Source organism: Rhamphochromis longiceps, linkage group LG6 (assembly GCF_057381845.1).
Source record: "Rhamphochromis longiceps isolate RC_006_pf linkage group LG6, R_longiceps_female_GT1.1, whole genome shotgun sequence".
NCBI classification, from domain to species: domain Eukaryota; kingdom Metazoa; phylum Chordata; class Actinopteri; order Cichliformes; family Cichlidae; genus Rhamphochromis; species Rhamphochromis longiceps.
In genome coordinates this window covers 42,904,297-42,923,196 of record NC_140562.1, presented here as the reverse complement: position 1 = coordinate 42,923,196, position 18,900 = coordinate 42,904,297, and the positions used below count along the sequence as shown (strand labels likewise).

The window sequence follows — 18,900 nt, the reverse complement described above, 5'->3', positions numbered from 1 at the left end:
TTAAAAAGGGGCGCACAGAACCAGGCCGAATAACAAAAACCCACATTCATCAATAATCTAATATGGAATCTTATCAAAATATATCATTGTCATCAGGTGGGGACAACGCAAAGCAAACGTAGCCTTTTTTTAACCAGGGGCCCGTTCTTCGTACCTCGCTAAGTAAGTTAGCTGGATTAGATTGTTGACGATTTCGCGTGATCCTGGATCGTTCGGTTCCCCGAAGCTCATCCGGGACTTGCTGTCATAGCAACAGAGCCGTAAGCGTAAACCTGCTGGGGAGCAGGTTTACTTTATGTAAACAGGATTAGATCGCGGGCACGCAGGTATGTCCGCTTCATTTATACGAAAGCAACAGCGATATTCCACCACTGTTTCACCATAAATAAATAATATCAATGTAACTGAAGATAATGCAGCACTTGATCCTTTTATTGATTTCACACAGATACATACAGGTCATTTCCTAAAAAAGGGAAATGTACTATTAACATTCTATTACATGTATGTGATTATTACAGATGTAATTCATATTTCAGAGTAGTAATTGTAAATTACTTCGTGTAATCAAGATGAGAGACCACGGCTATAAAAGCGAAGGTGGATTTGGGAAGCCTGTCGCAGCCATGTCCTGTCCGTTTACGCGAGCAGCCCATTGCGGAAGGTGCAAGATTGATAAGGAGAGTCCTCAGAATTCAGCGTATATTGCGGGACAGACAGGATCCTTTAGCTCAGCGCGACAGTGTGCTCATAGAGAGATATCGATTTTCCCGTGAGGGTATTATTTAGGCCTACTTAACCAACTTGTTGACGAGGGGGTGCAGGACCACCACCTGTCTTTGTTTGCTCTGCCCTTTTCTTGGTTGCTGTTATAAACAAACAAACAGAGTATTCCAGGGTCTCTTTCCAAGAGACGAAAAGCAATATAAGTGATCAATATTACCATTCTGTAGAATATTCTTATATTTCCCTTTTACTTGTTCCCATGTTCTAGTGGGTCCTGTTGTGGCGCTAATGTGAAAGGGGATATAATATAACATAATGTAATATAATATAATGTAATATAATATTGGATAATATAGTGTGATATGATAAATCTACCCTACCACCTACTGGTGTTGGCCAGAGGGGCCGATGGCGCGATATGGCAGCCTGGCTTCTGTCCCAGGGCAGCTGTGACAGCTACCAGTGTGTGAATGTGAGAGTGACTGAATAGTGGCATTGTAAAACGCTTTGGGTGCCTTGAAGAGCGCTATATAGATCCACTCCATTATTATTGTTATTATTAAATTACTTACGAGTTTAATTTGTCAGCAACTTTCTGCCAGCCCTCTCTCCTTGCTTTTGCAGCCTTTGCAGTGTTCCCTTGCGTTTTAATTAGACTCTGAAACTCCTAAAATCCCTCACTCAAGAGTTCTTGCTCTGCTGCCGAAAAATACCGAGCGCGCTCCTTCGACATTTTCGCCGACCAATCAAAGGGTTGCCGATCAATGTTTCTACTATCGATGCGTAGCCCCTGTTGGGCCACCCAGTGATCTCACATTACTTCATCCAGCTATACTAATCGTCAACAACAGGTGTGTTCGGGGAACCGGAATAGCGAGCTCAGAGTTAGCGCGATGATTTGATCTTGGATGTTTCATTTGATCTTGGATGTAGTAAGCGACGTACGAAGAACGGGCCCCTGATGGGGAACAATGTTGCTGTTGAGGGGTTGCTGCTGCTCCTGCTGCTGATAGTGTTGATGGGCAGGGCTGTGTTGATCTGACAAACTTAATATGTTCCCATTAAAAAGTCCATAGTAGAGGTGTTAGCTGATTAAACAAGTGTTATGAGATAGTAATAAAAATGCAAAGATTGGTGACAGCGTTTGGAACCATAAGGCAACAGATTAAAAACAAAACAAAACTGTGGGACATAATCTAGTCTCTGATGTGACTCACTCTTGGCGACTCTTCCTCCTTCCATCTCCTCATGTGATCTATCACTCTCCACTTGCTGTTTATCTGATAACAAGGCACAGTTTGCTATTGCATCTATTATTTAATAATCAAAATTTAACAATTCTTGCGCCTAATCCATAATAAAATAATGATAGAAAAATGTTATAGAACCAAACTATTGTAATTGTGTTTATTATTGTTTTTATTTATAAGTTTTAATTTAAATAAAGTCTGTTACATAAAACATGCACACACACACACACACACACACAGTGATATTTTATACTTTTTCCAGAATACTGTATATACTATGGCCACAAGTTTGCATTATGGTGCTGATCCAGAATCCTTCCCTTAATATTTATTCCTAGTTCTATAAACAATATGTCTTTTTGATTATTCAGTTTGTTTGACTATCCACTGCGCAAGGCAGAAAGCTTGTTATTTTATCTGTGTAAAGATACAATAATTTTGTTCCTGTAAAATCGGCATTTGGTCATATTTGAAATATTAATCGAATATAATCTGTTTTTAATGTATTTTCTTTAAACTACAGTGATTTTATAGCGTAATTATAATAATCCATAATTACGTGGCTATGCATATTAGATAGTTTTCAGTGAAAAATAAGCACCCCAGAAAGGCAGGGGAAAGCCCTGTAACTTACTTTAAAACTAAATATGTCCCTAAAACGGTGGACAGAGCTACAGACCCATGACAGCCTTGCTCAGTTAGCTAGCGGCTAATGACCAGCACTACTTGTGGGGTTATAAAAGGACAGTTGTTGTGTGTCGCAAACACAGCACGCTCATGTGTTTCAATTCGTCAGTTGCCACAAGACAACTTGCCAACGTGTACATAATAAGCTAATACTCCCGTGTGCTGAAGACTGAAGTGTACGTTGTACACCCTGCTTACTGTTTTTTGCGGCATCAGTCTGGTTTCCCAGTTCATTTGTGTTTCTCTTACTAGTGATGGGTCGTTCGCGAACGAAATGGCTCTTAGAGCCGGCTCTTTGACGTGAACGACGCGAGCCGGCTCCTTATCGCGAGCCGTCACGTGGGTTTTTTTTTTTTTCTTTCTCTCAGCCTCTCTCTCGCACTTTTTTTCCGCTTCACTCTGCACGCGAGCCTTGTGCTTTACGCTGGGCAGAGGGGGGAGGGGCGGTAGTTACACTCAGTAGCACAGGAACAGAGCCAGAGAGAGAGAAAGAGAGGCAGGGACAACAACATTAGAAAGGTATAGTAATCATCCACAACTATTTTCGGTTGCAGATGATAAAGGATTGAGAAAGTTTATTTATGCAGGTCCATATGACAGAGAATATGCATGTTCTTTTAGTTTTCATATTATAATTTATATTTAATTGTGTTGTGGTTTGCAGTGTTTTGTGTTCTTTTCACTTTAAATTTGTGAAAGGAAAAAGCTGAAAATTTAAATAGTTAAAACTTGAAATGCGAATAGTTGATTTTTGTATTATATGATTTATTTATTACATTTTATGTGGAGTGAATAAATAAAAGTATATTTACGGTGGCCCCTAGAGACAAAGCACATACAAACTTCAAATCACGTACGAACTCTGAAGCATGTACAAACTCCAAAACACGTAAAAACACGTACAAACTCCAAAACACGTAAAAACACGTACAAACTCCGAAGCACGTAAAAACTCAGAAGCATATAAAAACTCAGAAGCACATAAAAACTCAAAACACGTACAAAAGACAACAGAAGTGCTCCAGGATGCTGGGCGCAGTGTTGAGCCTTTGTTATCTTGTGGCTACACAAGCCAGCAAGTACCAACGACCGGATTTGGTGTGTGGTAATAACAGGTAAATGAACTTTTTTTTAAATTATTTGAATATATATATATATGAGTGCCTGTGTATAAATACACAAACAATACACACATGCTTTCAATTGTGTAATTTAAGTGATCTAGTAGCTCTGCTTTGGAAGTTCAGTTCATGCTAGAAATGTGTTTTGGAGTTTGTACGTGTTTTGTCTCTAGGGGCCACCGCATATATTTATATATAAACATATATAAATAAAACCACTTGTTTTTACGTTAGTAATTCCTTTTGTGCATAATTTTATATTATTGTTAATAATAAATAAATTAAAGCAACAAAACAACCTGAAGAGCCGGTTCGGAGCCGAAAGAGCCGCCTCTTTTTAGTGAGTCGAACCGAAAGAGCCGGTTCTCTAAAAAGAGCCGGATCTCTAAAAAGAGCCGGAAATCCCATCACTATCTCTTACAGCTCCGCACAGTCCAGGAGGAAAACAATGCGCGTGCTCTTTGCGTGCTCGTTCCCGGCTCCTCTGTTGTCAATGGCGAGGATTGGTTAATGGTCATCATGTGACTGATGCGCGCCCGTTCCTTTTATTTACCAAAATTGTGATTAATAGCTAAATGTTATTGCTGAGGGGCACAGGCAGGACTCCACACGCACACACACATTAGAAAAAAGGCTGCACTTGAGTCCTGTCAGTCCGTTTCAGAGGTGTTGTTTTGACTAAAGGCTTAACTTAAAACATGTGCAGTTCAAAAGGTGAGCTTGTACTTGTTGGAGTTCATCCTCATTGGTTACTGCTTCTGACAAACATGACGTTTGTACACAGAAAACGACTTAATGTGACTTTTTCTCTTTCTGCATATACACAGATCTGCCAGGGGGAGCACTAAAAGATCTTTTTACACTGCACATGACTTCAGCCCACACAAATATTGCCCTTTTTGTGCATTTAAGTCCAAAATAATATTGTTAAAGTTGCTTTTACAAGTTTGTTTATTCAAAGTGAATAAAGCACAGTCTATGTGGGCAGTTTTGTTTTTCTCAGCATTAAGATCTCTTTATCTCTATCTCTCACTCTCTCTCTCTATATATATATATTCACTCCTGTGAAATAAGCTGTAAAAGCCAGTAGTACAAATATTTTATTATATTTGTTCATCCAGTTGAAAATGTCACTGAGATCTAAAATTACCTTTTAAAGACCGATGTAAACAAAAAGGCAGCCGACTTTGTAACTGTTAAACTCACAGACTCAGATGGGGCTAATTTACATCAGAGTGAACACAACATCAAGATTATATGTGAACTTACATGTAAGCTTTCTTTCTTTTCTCTCCCTCTGAAATAAGCAGCTGAACCTTTAGCTAGCAACACACCGTGTGACAAACTACACACAAACAGGTTGTGTGTTCACAGATGTTTGTTGAGATGATAGAAATGTATTTGAAAATACCTGACAATAAAAAAACATTGCTCTTTTTGTGCTCAACTTTTGTTTGGGCTTATTTTCAAAACACAAGAAGTAGAAAGTACCAATATTTGTTTAAAAATGTAGGGAGTAAAAAATGCTAGAAAAATAACTACTCAAGTAAAGTACAGATACCTGAAAGTTCTTAAATACATTAACAAAGTATTGATACTTTGTTACTTCCCACCTCTGGGTATAATATAAGTGACAGTTTAAGTGCTATAACTACATGTGCAGAAGGCAGGATAACCTGCGCAACTCGTGCTCCCATTCAGACAACATCTTTTTTCAAGGAAGGACTTTCATATTTCAGCAGAACAATGAAAAATCCCATGATGCATCTATTACAACAGCGTGGCTTCAATCCACACCATTCATCAACTGGGGGGGGCCTGACCCAGCTACCATAATGTGGGAGTTGGGGTACAGATCACCAGTCTGTCGCGGGAGTAACACAGACAAACAACCATTTGTGCTCACATTCACAACTACAGGCATATTAGAATCACCAGTTAACCTAATCCTGCTAACTAGCTACTAGCTACAGAGCAGGTCACCTACTAACCGGAAGTTGGTGGTTCGTTCCTAGTCTGCTCCAATCTGCATGCTAAATATCCTTTGGCAATATACTAACTCCATCAGAGTATGAATGTTAGTTAGTTAGATAGCACTACAAACTTAGAAAAGTGCTTGTGTGAATGGGTGTGATTGGGTGAATGAACGAGTTGTGTAAAGCGCTTTGAGTGCTCAGAGTAGAAAAGCGCTATATAAGAACCAGTCCATTTACCATTTCCTTGTCTTTGGACTGTGAGAAGAAGCCACACTACCTGGACAGAACCCATGCAGACACAATGAGAACATGCAAACTGCGCATAGACAGGCCTCAGCCAGATGGTGTCACTCACAAGCTGGCAACACTCGGCCTACACCCAACCCTATCCACCCACCACAGGACTTTATGACTGGCAGGCAGCATTAGTACTAACACTGGCGTTCCACAGGGTTGCGTCCTCAGTCCCATCCTCTACACCCTGTACACCCACGACTGTGTTGCATCCAATAGGGATAACACCATACTAAAGTTCGCGGACGATACTGCAGTGATCGGTTGCATCACTGGAGGGGACGAAGCTGCTTACAGGAGAGAGGTGGCCGGTCTGGTGTCATGGTGTGAGGAGAACAATCTCACCCTCAACACTGATAAGACAAAATAGACGATTGTGGACATGAGGAAGAAGAAGAGGCCTCACCAGCTGCTGTTCATCCTGGGGCTTGAAGTGGAGAGGGTGAGCAGCTTTAGGTACCTGGCCGCCTACATGTCTGAGGACCTCACCTGCACACTGAACACCACACAGCTGGTCAAGAAGGCTCAGCAGCAGCTGTATTTCCTGAGGAGGCTGGGGAAATTTGGGGTGTTGGCCAAGATCCTCAGCAGTTTCTACAGCTGGATTGTGGAGAGCACCCTGACCAGCTGCATCACTGCATGGTATGGCAGCACTACTGTTATGGACCACAAATGCCTGCAGAGAGTGATAACAAACGCTGTGAGGATCACCAAGACCCCGCTGCCCTCTCTGCAGAACATCTGCCATCGCAGAGTCCATAGGAGAGCTGCCTCCATCCTCAAAGACCCCACACACCCAACACGGACTGTTCACACTTCTGCCCTCGGAACGAAGGTTTAGAAGTGTGAAATCCAGACTCGACTTGATTTTGTATCTCGACTCAGCAACTCCTTCTTCCCCACTGCTATCAGACTCTTAAACAGCTGACCTATTTTAACAGTATCAATAATTTTTGCACTTCAGGTCATCTCACATATCAACCAGCATATTAAGCTCATAGCTCTTTTGCACATAAATCTATCTATTCAATACTTCAATTTTTCTTTTTTATCTCCATTTATTTATTCATACTATTTGTATTCTATCTATTGTACATATTAACCAGCATCTGTGTGTGGACAGCAGAGAAAGAATTTCATTGTACAGAGAAATGCTTTTTATTGGTACACATGACAATGAATGCTTTGAATCTTTGAATATCTTGAGGCGTTATTATTCTTCCTCGTTTCATTAAGAGCATGATAAAACAATCAAATCTTCAACCCCTTCTCTTCCCAAATGGTTTTGGGGTCAACACTGAACTGCATAGAAAATTCAGCTGCCAACCTGTTAACTTGTTGGAGACTAAACAAGCATCAAGTCATCTTTTCCTCCCAGAGGGGATGATACATGAGGTTATAAAGACTTCCGATATTGTAGAAGTCTATGGAAGAACACATCTGATCAGGATCAACCTCTGGTTGTGATTGTACATAAATAAATAAATAAATAAATAAATAAATAAATAAAGACATTTTTATTTCTATAGCACCTTTCTAGACAGAATCACAAAGTGCTGCACATAAGATAACAAATAATAAAAGGGTAAAACAGACAATATAAAACAGGCAGAAATTTAACCAAACACAGTTTTAAAAAGGTGAGTTTTGAGTTGTTCTTTTAAAAACAACTACTGAGTCCACAGTTCTTAATGTTTGGGGGAGAGAGTTCCACAGTCTAGGGGCCACGGTGGCAAAAGCTCTGTCACCATTAGTTCTCATTTTAGCCTGTTTTATAGCAAGTAAGCCCTGATCAGATGACCTCAGGGACCTGCTAGGGACATAGGGCTGTAGCAGATCGGAGATGTAGGGAGGTGCCAGTCCATGCAAGGCTCTAAATGTCAAGACCAGGATCTTAAAATGTACTCTAAGTTCAACAGGAAGCCAGTGTAGCTGAAATAGCAATGGTGTCACATGAGAATACTTGGAGGATTTTGTCAAAAGTCTAGCTGCAGCGTTTTGCACAACCTGCAGACGATCCAGAGAACCTTTGCTTAGACACATAAACAAAGAGTTACAATAGTCCAAGCGTGAGGAAATAAATGCATGTATAGCTATCTCCAGTTCAGGGCGAGATAAAATAGGGCTTAACTTAGCCACATTTCTTAAATGATAAAAACAAGACTGAACCAGAGATTTCACATGCCCATCCAATGTAAGAGTCGAGTCAAAAGTGACACCTAAATTCCTGATAGAGGATTTAACATACACAGAAAGAAGACCAAGGGCTTTCACTATCTGGGATACAAATCTGTCCGGAGCACATATGAGGACTTCAGTTTTCCCCTCGTTGAGTTGGAGGAAATTTACAGCCATCAAACGTTTGATAGAATTTAAGCAGTCATTTAAAAGCTGAAGCTTAGATAAATCCTGGGGCTTAAAGAGATGTACAACTGAATATCATCAGCATAACAGTGATAAGAAATCTCCTCAAAAGAGCCCATTATGTGCTGGAGGGGGAGAAGATATATTAAGAACAATGGTGTGAGTGGTGAGTGGCTCTACTACCACAGAGAAGTTGTGGCAAAAACACCTGTAATAGTCAGCTAGACCTAGAAACCGCCCAAAACAAGAGAGTTCATCTCTTGTCTTGGGTGTAGGGTGGGACAGAATTGCATCCATTTATGCAGTTATGAGACGAATTTGCCCCTGTCCAACCTGCTTACCTAGATATGTCGACAGCTTTCCCAAACTCGCACTTTGCCAGGTTAAGGGTTAAAGAGGCTTGAGCTAAACAAGTAAACGCAGATCACACTTCACTGTTAACAGCATGATTTTACAACTACAGTCTCTTCAAAGAGCCATTATAAAAGCTATAGTTGGAACCAACTGATGAATACATAGCACTAAATCTGACATTCACACACTTTGGTGATGAGTTTATGGGCTCTGTCACTCATTTCATATCACAATGAATAAAACATTGAGCCCACTTTTGGGTAATTTTTGGTCATTCTTAGAGTCAGAAAGAAACATTATCCAGAGTATACTCACTGGTAACGCTCGTGATTTAAATAATAATAATAATATGATGTGGCTTGTTTTGTGTGTCCAACAAGTTTGCAATTTAGTTTTGGCGAAGAAAATTCTAATGATTTATTCATCTTCTCGTCTTTTAGCGCTAACTAGCAGAAAGACATAAAGGTCATCTCTTATGTGGTATCTTTTTCCTGGAGTTGTAGAGCTAAAAATGAGATTGGTCTGTTCCAGTTTCTGTTACCTGTCCAAAGGTAATAAAAGTCACCTCCAGACCCCTCTCACAAAATATAGTGTTAAGTTTCACTTTAGTGGATCACATAAACATCATATTAAAACCCTTCTGTCACGGTCCTGGGTCAGTGACCCTGTGTTTTGATTTTGTATTATCATTAAGTCCCCGTCTCTGTGTTATACTTCCTGTTTTACTTTGACGGTCCCTTGTCTTATGTCAGTGTTTCTACTTTTGCTTTACCCATCCCATGTCTCATCATGTTTGATTACTCCCAGCTCTGCTCTTCTCCTGTGTCTCATTCACTCGGTGTCCCTCAGTGTGTTTAAGACCTGTGTTTTCCTTGCTCTGTGTCACGTCGTACCCTCGTCATGCTGTGTGTGGTTCCCTCCGTGCTCCCTGTGATCCGCGTCCCTAGTCTCTCGTTCCAGGTTTCCTAGTGTTTAGTATCAGTTTCCAGTTTGTAGTTTGGGTTTGTTTTTTGTGTGTTTGTTTTTATGGAGTTTTTTGCACTGCAATAAAGCAGCCTCTTTGAGTGTTTTTTCCTATGTCTGAGTGTCTTGCGTTTGGGTCCTACATCCTGCCTGCCACACAGCCGTATGACATCTTCCATGTGTTGTAGGATTTTTTTTCTGCCTTTTTTGCTTTATAGTACCTACCCACCACATAATAGCAGAATGGCAAAGTTAATGACAAGTGCAATGGCTGCTCGAACATGCTCCTGAAAAGTGTCTTCAAACATACATTAATTACTAAATAATAATCAGTGAAGAGCATTTTAAAAACGCAGCTTTACATAAAAAGTATTCTGTTACGTTTGATCATCAGGTCTGGTGGACGGTCTCTTGCTGTAGAGTAATTAAGTGTCTTATCCTATATGTAATGCTAAAACAGATGCAGTGTGCGAATACTGATACTGTTTACTTTAATTTCATATTTTGCCATGATCTTTGGTCAGGATGCTGGTCCTGTGGGAGTTTTGATTATCATTGAGAATGAAAAAGGTATTGCTTTAAAAATCAAAGTAAATATTTTAAAGAAAATGTTTGCCTTTGTATTATGTTGGGCAGTAGTACCTGTTTGCAGCAGTTGTTACAGAGACGTGGAAAGAACATTCAATCGTCGTGTTTTTGTGCGAAGAAATGACAAAGACGTTGTACCTGATTCATAGATGAGAATTTCTACACAGCAGACGCCGGTTGCTAAAACGAAAGTTTCAGTTTTGCGTTTGTGAAACTTGATTTTGTCTGTTAGGATTGCATCTGCTTGCAGTATGACTCACAGAGGATCTGCTGCCATAAACAGGAAGGCTCAAACCACACACGGTTGTGTTGAATACTCCTTCTAGAGCATTGCAGATGCGAGGTGTCGCTCTCAAAGACTGTTTTAAGAAAAAAGAAAAAGCTGGTATGAGCTGAGACTCTAGAACAAAAGTTTTTTCAGTCACTGTGACAGTTACTACATTGAGACACAGAAAGTGTGGTACATATATCACAGTTATGTAGTAGTTGTGAACATCAGTGCAGGTTCATCTGTGGAGGTTTTGGCCAGTAATTTTTAAAAATCCAGACTTTGAATCAGTTTTATAAATGTTCAGCACATTTTAGTGGCTTGAAATAATAGTGGCCTTGAATTCAGTGGCACATGCAGAACTGTTTCTGTTATTTTCTCTAGTGAAAAGATTTTGAATGTAAAAAAGTGGACAAAAAAGATCTACTGGTAAGTTTCTCCTGTTGTTGCAGGGCAACTTGCTCAAAAGGGAAAATGCATGTGCAAGGTTTTGCTCTTTCTGTTTAACCCTCTCAGGATCAAATTAAACTTTTTGTTGCTAATGCACAACCAAGTCCTGTAGTGATACTTCTGAGTAAAGAAAAAAACTATAAAATATGTATGTGGGGTAATCAGGTTGTTAGTTTTTAACTGTTGCAAATCGGCAACGCCTGCCTTGAGAGGGTTAAAGGCCTTTAAGATGACAGTGTTTATTCAGATTATTAGAGTCTCTCTTCAGCACCATACACTCACATTTTCATTTGAATTAGTTTGCCCAACGAAAAAAGTAATAAAAGTATAGATGAGATTCACTCCCAATAAATAAATCTTCTTCAAGACCTTACACTTTTTCATTAAATAATCTGATTTAGTGTAACATCACTTAATCAGGTCAACAGCTATCCAGGCTAAAATATTTTGCTCTGCCTCGTGTAAGAATTCAGGCACATTAGAAAAAGCCAATAAAAGGCTCAGTCATCATTTTATAGTTTCAATACTACATTCTGATAAACGCAGTTCTTCTTTTTCTATTAATAAACTCTAACAACAAACTATACGAAAGCCTGAAAAAATTCAGTACTGAAAACCATTTCCCTTATTTATGAATTCTGCTTATTCGTATTAAAATGTTTATTTTTTAAAAAAAATGACTCAGCTTTGATATCATTACGCCACATTAATGGAAAATTAAGCACACAAAAGGGATGAAATTAGTGACTGCACTAATATATTCTGTTTAATATCCTCAGATCAATGCAGAATAAACAGTCAGTAGCCCAATTTGTCTGCTTCATATGTCTCATCCTCGAGTTCCCTGTTTGATGGAGATCTGACAGCAGTGTGTGAAACTCCCATTTCTTGACCTTCACATAGATATGGACAGATGACATTCTCATTTTTTTTCTCAAAGACCTTGCTGTGTCCATATATATAAGCTGAGAAATACAATTATGTTAAAAAAAAAAGACATCATTAACTAATGCCTGGAAAACAGCAAGGGCATTGGTGAATCCAAAAGGCAAATAGAAAAACAAGTATTACAAGTAAACAAGTATAAAAAAACAACAAGAAACTTCATACAAGTTATTTCCAGTGAGGTGTATATGAACCTGCACAGCCACTATTTTTTCGAGAGTTTTGGCTCGGAAGGGCAAATTTGAAATTAGCCTGAAATTATTTAAAACGGTACGGTCTGAACCATTCTTTTTCAAAACTGGAGTTATTATTGCAGTTTTAAGAGAGGATAGAACAGAACCAGAGATAAGAGAGGAGTGTGCGATATTAACTATCAACGAGCCAAGAGAGGGGAGGGAAAGTTCAACAAGATTAGTGGGTCAAGTTTACACGATGACAGCTGAATTATTGTAGGAAGTTCAAAACTGTTAGAGAGGAAGACAGCTGAGTAGGAGAAAAAACAATTGACCATATCATGAGTTGGCCAAGTTCAGAAGAATACCAGGGGACAGAGCGAGAGAAGGAAACAGTTTGAGTTTTCTATATCTGTATCCAAAAATATCCAGATATTTTACCAAAATCATGTGGTTTAAGGATTTAGTCGGTCTTACACCCGAGATAACACCCTCAGTTCACATGTCAGTGCATATATGACATGGGAAATTGTCTTTATTCATTTGCAGATACAAAGGTGGTTTGTGCATCTGTTTATCTTACAAACATTATTTCACTTTTACTAAGATACAGAATTTCTTTTAAAAAGAAAAAAAAAGTCATAATTCATGTTCACATGGATACAGATCTTAGGATATATTCCAATGGAAATTAACAGTGTAAAGGCAAGACATTTAAAACACGGAAAAGCAAACTAAAAGTACAAATATGCAAACAACAGTAGACTAAAAATATTAGGGAAATTAAAGGAACATGTTGTTTTCCACCCTTTAATATCTACATTTCATTTACATTTTCTACATTTAAAATTGGTGTCTTACTTTGCCAACATCATCCACAATTTCTAAATATCTGATGTAATCTCAGATTTAAACTCCCAAATTTATGAAGTTTATTGTCAATCCAGCTGCAAACTTTTTATTATCAACACTTTTGTCTACCTAACTTTCATGTCTGTAACGAACTAAAGATCTTCTCACTCACATTAACTCATTTAGTGAGATCAGAATCAATTATTCAAAATTTTAATTACTCTACAAAAATCAACATATTAAACACAGTCAGATATAATACAAGGTGAAGTGCTTTTTGAATAAATACCTGTGCAGAAGGCAGCAGAGCCTTTTCATATAGGTGGTAACTATTAAAAATATTACAGTGTATCAAAATGTAAATAATGTGCATTAATGGGGAATACATGGTAGGCTATTGACATTAGCAGAGAAGGAATTATTAAGCGTGTTAAATAAGTTGTGTTAAACAGTCACATGAACAACAATTATTAAACCTTGGGTTTCTGCATGAACTATGGATTGCTACAGGTATGACTCTTTAGTCACATCTCAACAGAATATTAAACAGAAGTGCTTGCCTCTTGTGTCTGGCATGAACAGCCTCCTTCATGGAGGTGTCTACAAACTCGCTGATGTTTTCCTGTGCTGTGACCATTGAACATTTGTAGAAAGCCAATCCATCTGATGCTTATTCAGCTTCATGTCTGGTGTCATTGATTTTTCCCTGATGTAGCTGAACCCACAATTATTGCATGAGATGTAAAAACCTAATTCAGAAACAGTAAGAGTACTGTAAAAAGTAGAAATAGAATGCACTGATTTGTAAATCTCATAAACCTATATGCTGCATGGCATGATTCTGGCATCAGTGTATGAGCTCAGGAACCCTAACAGAAATCACTGTGAAATGCAGGTTAAAGCTCTCTCATCCAAAGATTAAACCATACGTGAACATAATCCATAAATGCCACCGAGTTAAGGCAATGCACTGAGGCAAAGTGCGAAATTCTTCTGTAGCCAGGCAAATCAAAATTTGAACTGTTTTACACTGTGGTTTATGTGTTGCAACTCATGAAGAATAATAAGAGAATTAAAAAATATGGGGGGGTCATCTGGGACACAGACCCAGATCATACCCCTAAATCACGTTTTCTACTTGTGTCCAGTCTGAACTATGCTAAACTGTCACTAAGACTAACAAATGTTCCATATATTCCAAATCCTCCTTGACTTTATGCGTTAATGGTAACAGTAGCTTCATCCTTTTTCTCCTCAGCAGCACCATCATCATGAACCTTATTTTCCTCAGAAGGTTGATCAGATTTGTTATCAGTGCCTGACTGCTTGATCTGTTCATCATCGGGGGCAGAGGAGATGAGAGGTGATTTTTCCTGCGTTTGATTATCATTGGAAGATTTCTCAGATTTCTTATCAGTCCCTACAGTTGAAGCAGGGATTGGTATTACAACAGTGTCATCCTCAAGATCATCTTCTCCAAACTTTTTCCTCTTGAAGCAACCGAGCTTGTGACAGACACAAAGAGAATCATTAGACCAAATAGCAATTTGGTGATCTCAGTGCAGTTATGGAGATTCAGACAACTTGATATAAAGATAACAGTCTTCAGGCTGAGTATAAACTCTCACCTTAAACAGGATGATTGTGATTATGATCAGAAGTAAGAGTCCCAAACCGGCTCCAGTTAAAATGATCAGCATTTTATTTGGGAGGATAAAGAAATCAACCCGAACTTCAGTCTGTTGGCAGAGAAAACACAAGATTTCAAAGTAGTGCCTTACCATTTTTAACATCACTCTAGTAAATAGTTTGAATAATTATAATAATTATTCATGTAAAGACTGAAGGTACCTTTTTTGTTGGAAATTTGAATGGTGTCAAATGGTCTTTATTCTGTGGGTAATAGATATAATAAATTAGGTTTACTGGAAAAGCAATGACAGAAATATGCTGTGGTCAAAATCAAACATACCTCTGGATCGTTCAGCACATACCGAGCGTCGTCATAGCCAACATGTACAGAACTTACAAAGTTAATCTTTCTGCTGTCTCCAGTGTATTTTTTCAGAAAAGCAACATTCTGTAAAGTAAGAGCAGATTAATTAATCTTAAGTAATTTATTATTTTTATATATGTGTAATGTGTATTCTGTGTGTATTTAGTACATACGGCTGCCTGTTGTGCGGCTTCTTTAAAGTGGACTTTTCCCGATAGTGTAAACTCAGCAGATGCATAGTTCTTCAAATTGAAAGTGTTGCAGACGATGGCCACGCACTTATTTTTTGGTAAGCAGTTCTGTTCCACAACCCCAAGAAAATGTTTTAAATGAGACGTATTATTCTTTTCATTACTTCTTCATCTGTCATAAATACACTGCAGTAATTGTGGATACTAATATGATGTTTTAAATTACATCAGTACAGTTGGAAGTATTCTCTAAACACTCAGTTTGATGTCCCTGATAGTTGCTTTATCGAATATTGTCAATACAGAAGAACCAGCTGTTCAAACCTTCTGTTTTTGAGGGGCAGCCAATCCGAAGAAAGTTGGGTTAAGGGAAAGAAAATTAGATAAAGCTTCTTGTTTTAAATGGAGGATGAATTGAGAGGTTGTTGCAAAGTCATTTATAAGATAAGGATTACTTTGAACTGTGCGTCATGTAAAGTTAGTCTAATAGAGTCCAAGCACGAATAAATAAAAGCATTAGCACAACAGCTTCCTTTTAAGGTATTAATAATTTTACAAGACCTCAATATTTTATTAAATCTCTTGTACTTACCTTAAATTTGTGGTTAGTAGTGGCTGTGCACTGTGTTTTGTTCTTAAAGAGAAAAAGTATGGTAAGCTTTAAGGTTCTATATTTTCATATGGAGCAGCAGTGTTCAGACACAAAATTACCTCCTTGACAAAGATTTGATAGCTTTTCATTTCAAAGCTATGCTCCAGTTGAGTTGGGAATTCCAGGGTGATGGTTGCAGGAAACTCCTTAAAACCAGTGTTATCTATCTGTAAATTGTCATAGACAAAATGGTCATTTTAAATAAATACATGTGGAAATATTCAGTTTTCTGATGAGAATCAGATGAAAATACTGATAACAGCCTTGTATCAGTCAGTTACAACCAGTTAGTTTAGTTTAGCAAGAACATGATCGATAATTTTGATTGATCAGCTGAAAACTGAAATCAATACGGGAAAGCCATCAACTCCTCTAATGGCCACTTGAGGCTTGGTCTAAACCACAGACAGTATAAAAGGTGGACGTAGGTTCTGGGTCTGAAAAGTGAAGCCAACAAAGTTCCTTAAACTTGCATTATTTTGAATGGCCTCCAGGGGGCGATACACAGGGTTATGAAAATACTTCTGGCTCTATAGAACCAGTCTATGGAAGAACGGGCCTGAACTCTGGAAACAAATTATTGATAGGCTAACATCTGATTTTGTGTCACCCTGACTAAATGAAGATCAATATGGTTTTAAAACTGCATCTTGACAATTAAAGTATTCAATGAGATCATTGATCACCAGTTGAGTTGGATAGTTTCTTGTTACAGAGTCGTCATGTGTCTTACCCCAGCGGTGCCCGACCCCGGGCCACGGACTGGTACCGGTCCATGAGTCATTTGGTACAGGGCCCCGAGAGTTGAAGCTCGGGTGTGAAATGTATGGTTTTCAGTGTTTTTATCATTAACTCTGTTTCCCTGGGTCTTTCCCCGTGTTGTAGTTGTACACACAACTACAACACGGGAAAAGTAAGATCTTATTTTGAAAGAAATATTTACGCGTTACCATGGTGACCAGAGAGCATTACGGGGCAGAGAGGAGGACGCTAAAGCTACACAATTACACAGAGTTAACGATTATTATTATATTTACGAAATACCGAGTTTTTGTCTTGGTCGTGTCAGTCTATTTTGTTGTATTTATCCGCGACACCTTAAAGACCGGTCCGTGAAAATATTGTTGGACATTAAACCGGTCCGTGGCGCAAAAAAGGTTGTGGACCGCTGTCTTACCCTGTATGTAATGTTCATTTCTTTAGGTGCAGTCTCATCTGAGGTGAAGTTCAGATAGGTAGTGCTGTCTTGGTTCCTGAAAAGATGATCGCAGCATGCCACTGAACAATTATACAACTACTGACTTGTAGAAATAGATTAAACATAAGGATACACATAATATTTTATGTGAATAGTGATACTTACACTGTTAAAATCATTTTAATTTCAAATTGCACTGGGATGCTTTCGGTGAGGGTGCTGGTCCTGTTTGAGTCTTGATTATCACTGAGCGTGAAAAAGACATTTCTTGTAAATATCAAAATAAATATTTTAGAGAAATGTTTATGCAGTAGATTGTTGTACCTTTTTGCTTCAATTATCATGGACATCTTGTCATTCCACTCATAATTATGCATGACATGGAAGGAAGATTGAAACGTTGCCTTTTTGTGGGAAGAAATGAAAAAGATGTTAGGCCTGATTCACAGATGAAGAGAAAAGATGTAAGGAGGAGAAGCTGGAAGCTAAGACTGAAGTTTCAGAGACTTGGTCATTTGTGAAACTTCACTTCTGTCTGTTAGGATGGTATCTGGATGTTTTATGACTCACGTAGGATCTACTGCGATACACAGGCTGGCTCACACCACATATGGTTTTGTTGCGTTCTTCTTGATCCCGGCAGTCGTGCGTTGTTAGTCTTGATGACTGTTTTAAGAAAAGAAAATGGTTGGTATGAGCTGAGACTCTAAAATAAAAGTTTTTACACCTACTGTGACATTTCCTTTGATACACTGCAGGTAACACTAAGTTTAAACTTTTGAAGGTTAAGCTATACTGCATAGTGTAGTGGAGGTCACCGAGGCATTGTATAACCTGACCATCATCACACACACACACACACACACACACACACACACACACACACACACACACACACACATATATATATATATATATATATATATATATATATATATATATATATATATATATATATATATATATATATATATATATACACATATATATATATATATATATATACACACATATATATATATATATATATATACACACACATATATATATATATATATATACACACATATATATATATATATATATATATATACACACATATACATATATATATATATATATATATATATATATATATATATATATATATATATATACATATATACATACATATATACATATATATACATATATACATACATATATACATATATATATATATATATATATATATATATATATATATATAGACATACATACATACATACATACATATATATATATAAAAAAAAAAAACACCCAGCACGCCCCTGCGGGCGGTTTATCCTTCAAGCTCGGGTCCTCTACCAGAGGCCTGGGAGCTTGAGGGTCCTGCGCAGTATCTTAGCTGTTCCCAGGACTGCGCTCTTCTGGACAGAGATCTCCGATGTTGTTCCCGGGATCTGCTGGAGCCACTCGCCTAGCTTGGGAGTCACCGCACCTAGTGCTCCGATTACCACGGGGACCACCGTTACCTTCACCCTCCACATCCTCTCGAGCTCTTCTCTGAGCCCTTGGTATTTCTCCAGCTTCTCATGTTCCTTCTTCCTGATATTGCTGTCATTCGGAACCGCTACATCGATCACTACGGCCGTCTTCTTCTGTTTATCTACCACCACTATGTCCGGTTGGTTAGCCACCACCATTTTGTCCGTCTGTATCTGGAAGTCCCACAGGACCCACTCCAGAAACCCTTAAGAACTACCTTGATGCCCAGTATTATGGCGAGATTACCCTGGGAACGCCTCCTCAGAAGTTTACCGTGGTGTTATATATATATATATATATATATATATATATATATATATATATA

At 38.3% G+C, this 18,900-nt stretch overlaps 2 protein-coding genes across 2 annotated transcripts in view; both read right to left on the bottom strand.

Moving 5' to 3' along the window:
- Positions 1-2,887, bottom strand: part of LOC146668814 (integrin alpha-L-like) — a 29,532-nt gene extending 26,645 nt beyond the window's left edge. Inside the window, exon 1 of the mRNA XM_085410838.1 lies at positions 2,862-2,887. The gene's annotated coding sequence lies outside the window, so the exon portion shown is untranslated. The remainder of the gene's footprint in view (positions 1-2,861) is intronic.
- Positions 2,888-12,667: 9,780 nt separating this feature from the next.
- LOC146668813 (integrin alpha-M-like) overlaps positions 12,668-18,900 on the bottom strand; it is a 28,060-nt gene continuing 21,827 nt past the window's right edge. Inside the window, exons 21-31 of the mRNA XM_085410837.1 lie at positions 17,619-17,714; positions 17,373-17,452; positions 17,214-17,294; positions 17,028-17,103; positions 15,910-16,017; positions 15,791-15,832; positions 15,181-15,306; positions 14,984-15,091; positions 14,863-14,904; positions 14,640-14,750; positions 12,668-14,516 (exon numbers count right to left, since the gene is read on the bottom strand). Coding sequence (XP_085266963.1) covers positions 14,226-14,516; positions 14,640-14,750; positions 14,863-14,904; positions 14,984-15,091; positions 15,181-15,306; positions 15,791-15,832; positions 15,910-16,017; positions 17,028-17,103; positions 17,214-17,294; positions 17,373-17,452; positions 17,619-17,714 — 1,161 coding nt within the window. The 3' untranslated portion in view covers positions 12,668-14,225. The remainder of the gene's footprint in view (positions 14,517-14,639; positions 14,751-14,862; positions 14,905-14,983; positions 15,092-15,180; positions 15,307-15,790; positions 15,833-15,909; positions 16,018-17,027; positions 17,104-17,213; positions 17,295-17,372; positions 17,453-17,618; positions 17,715-18,900) is intronic.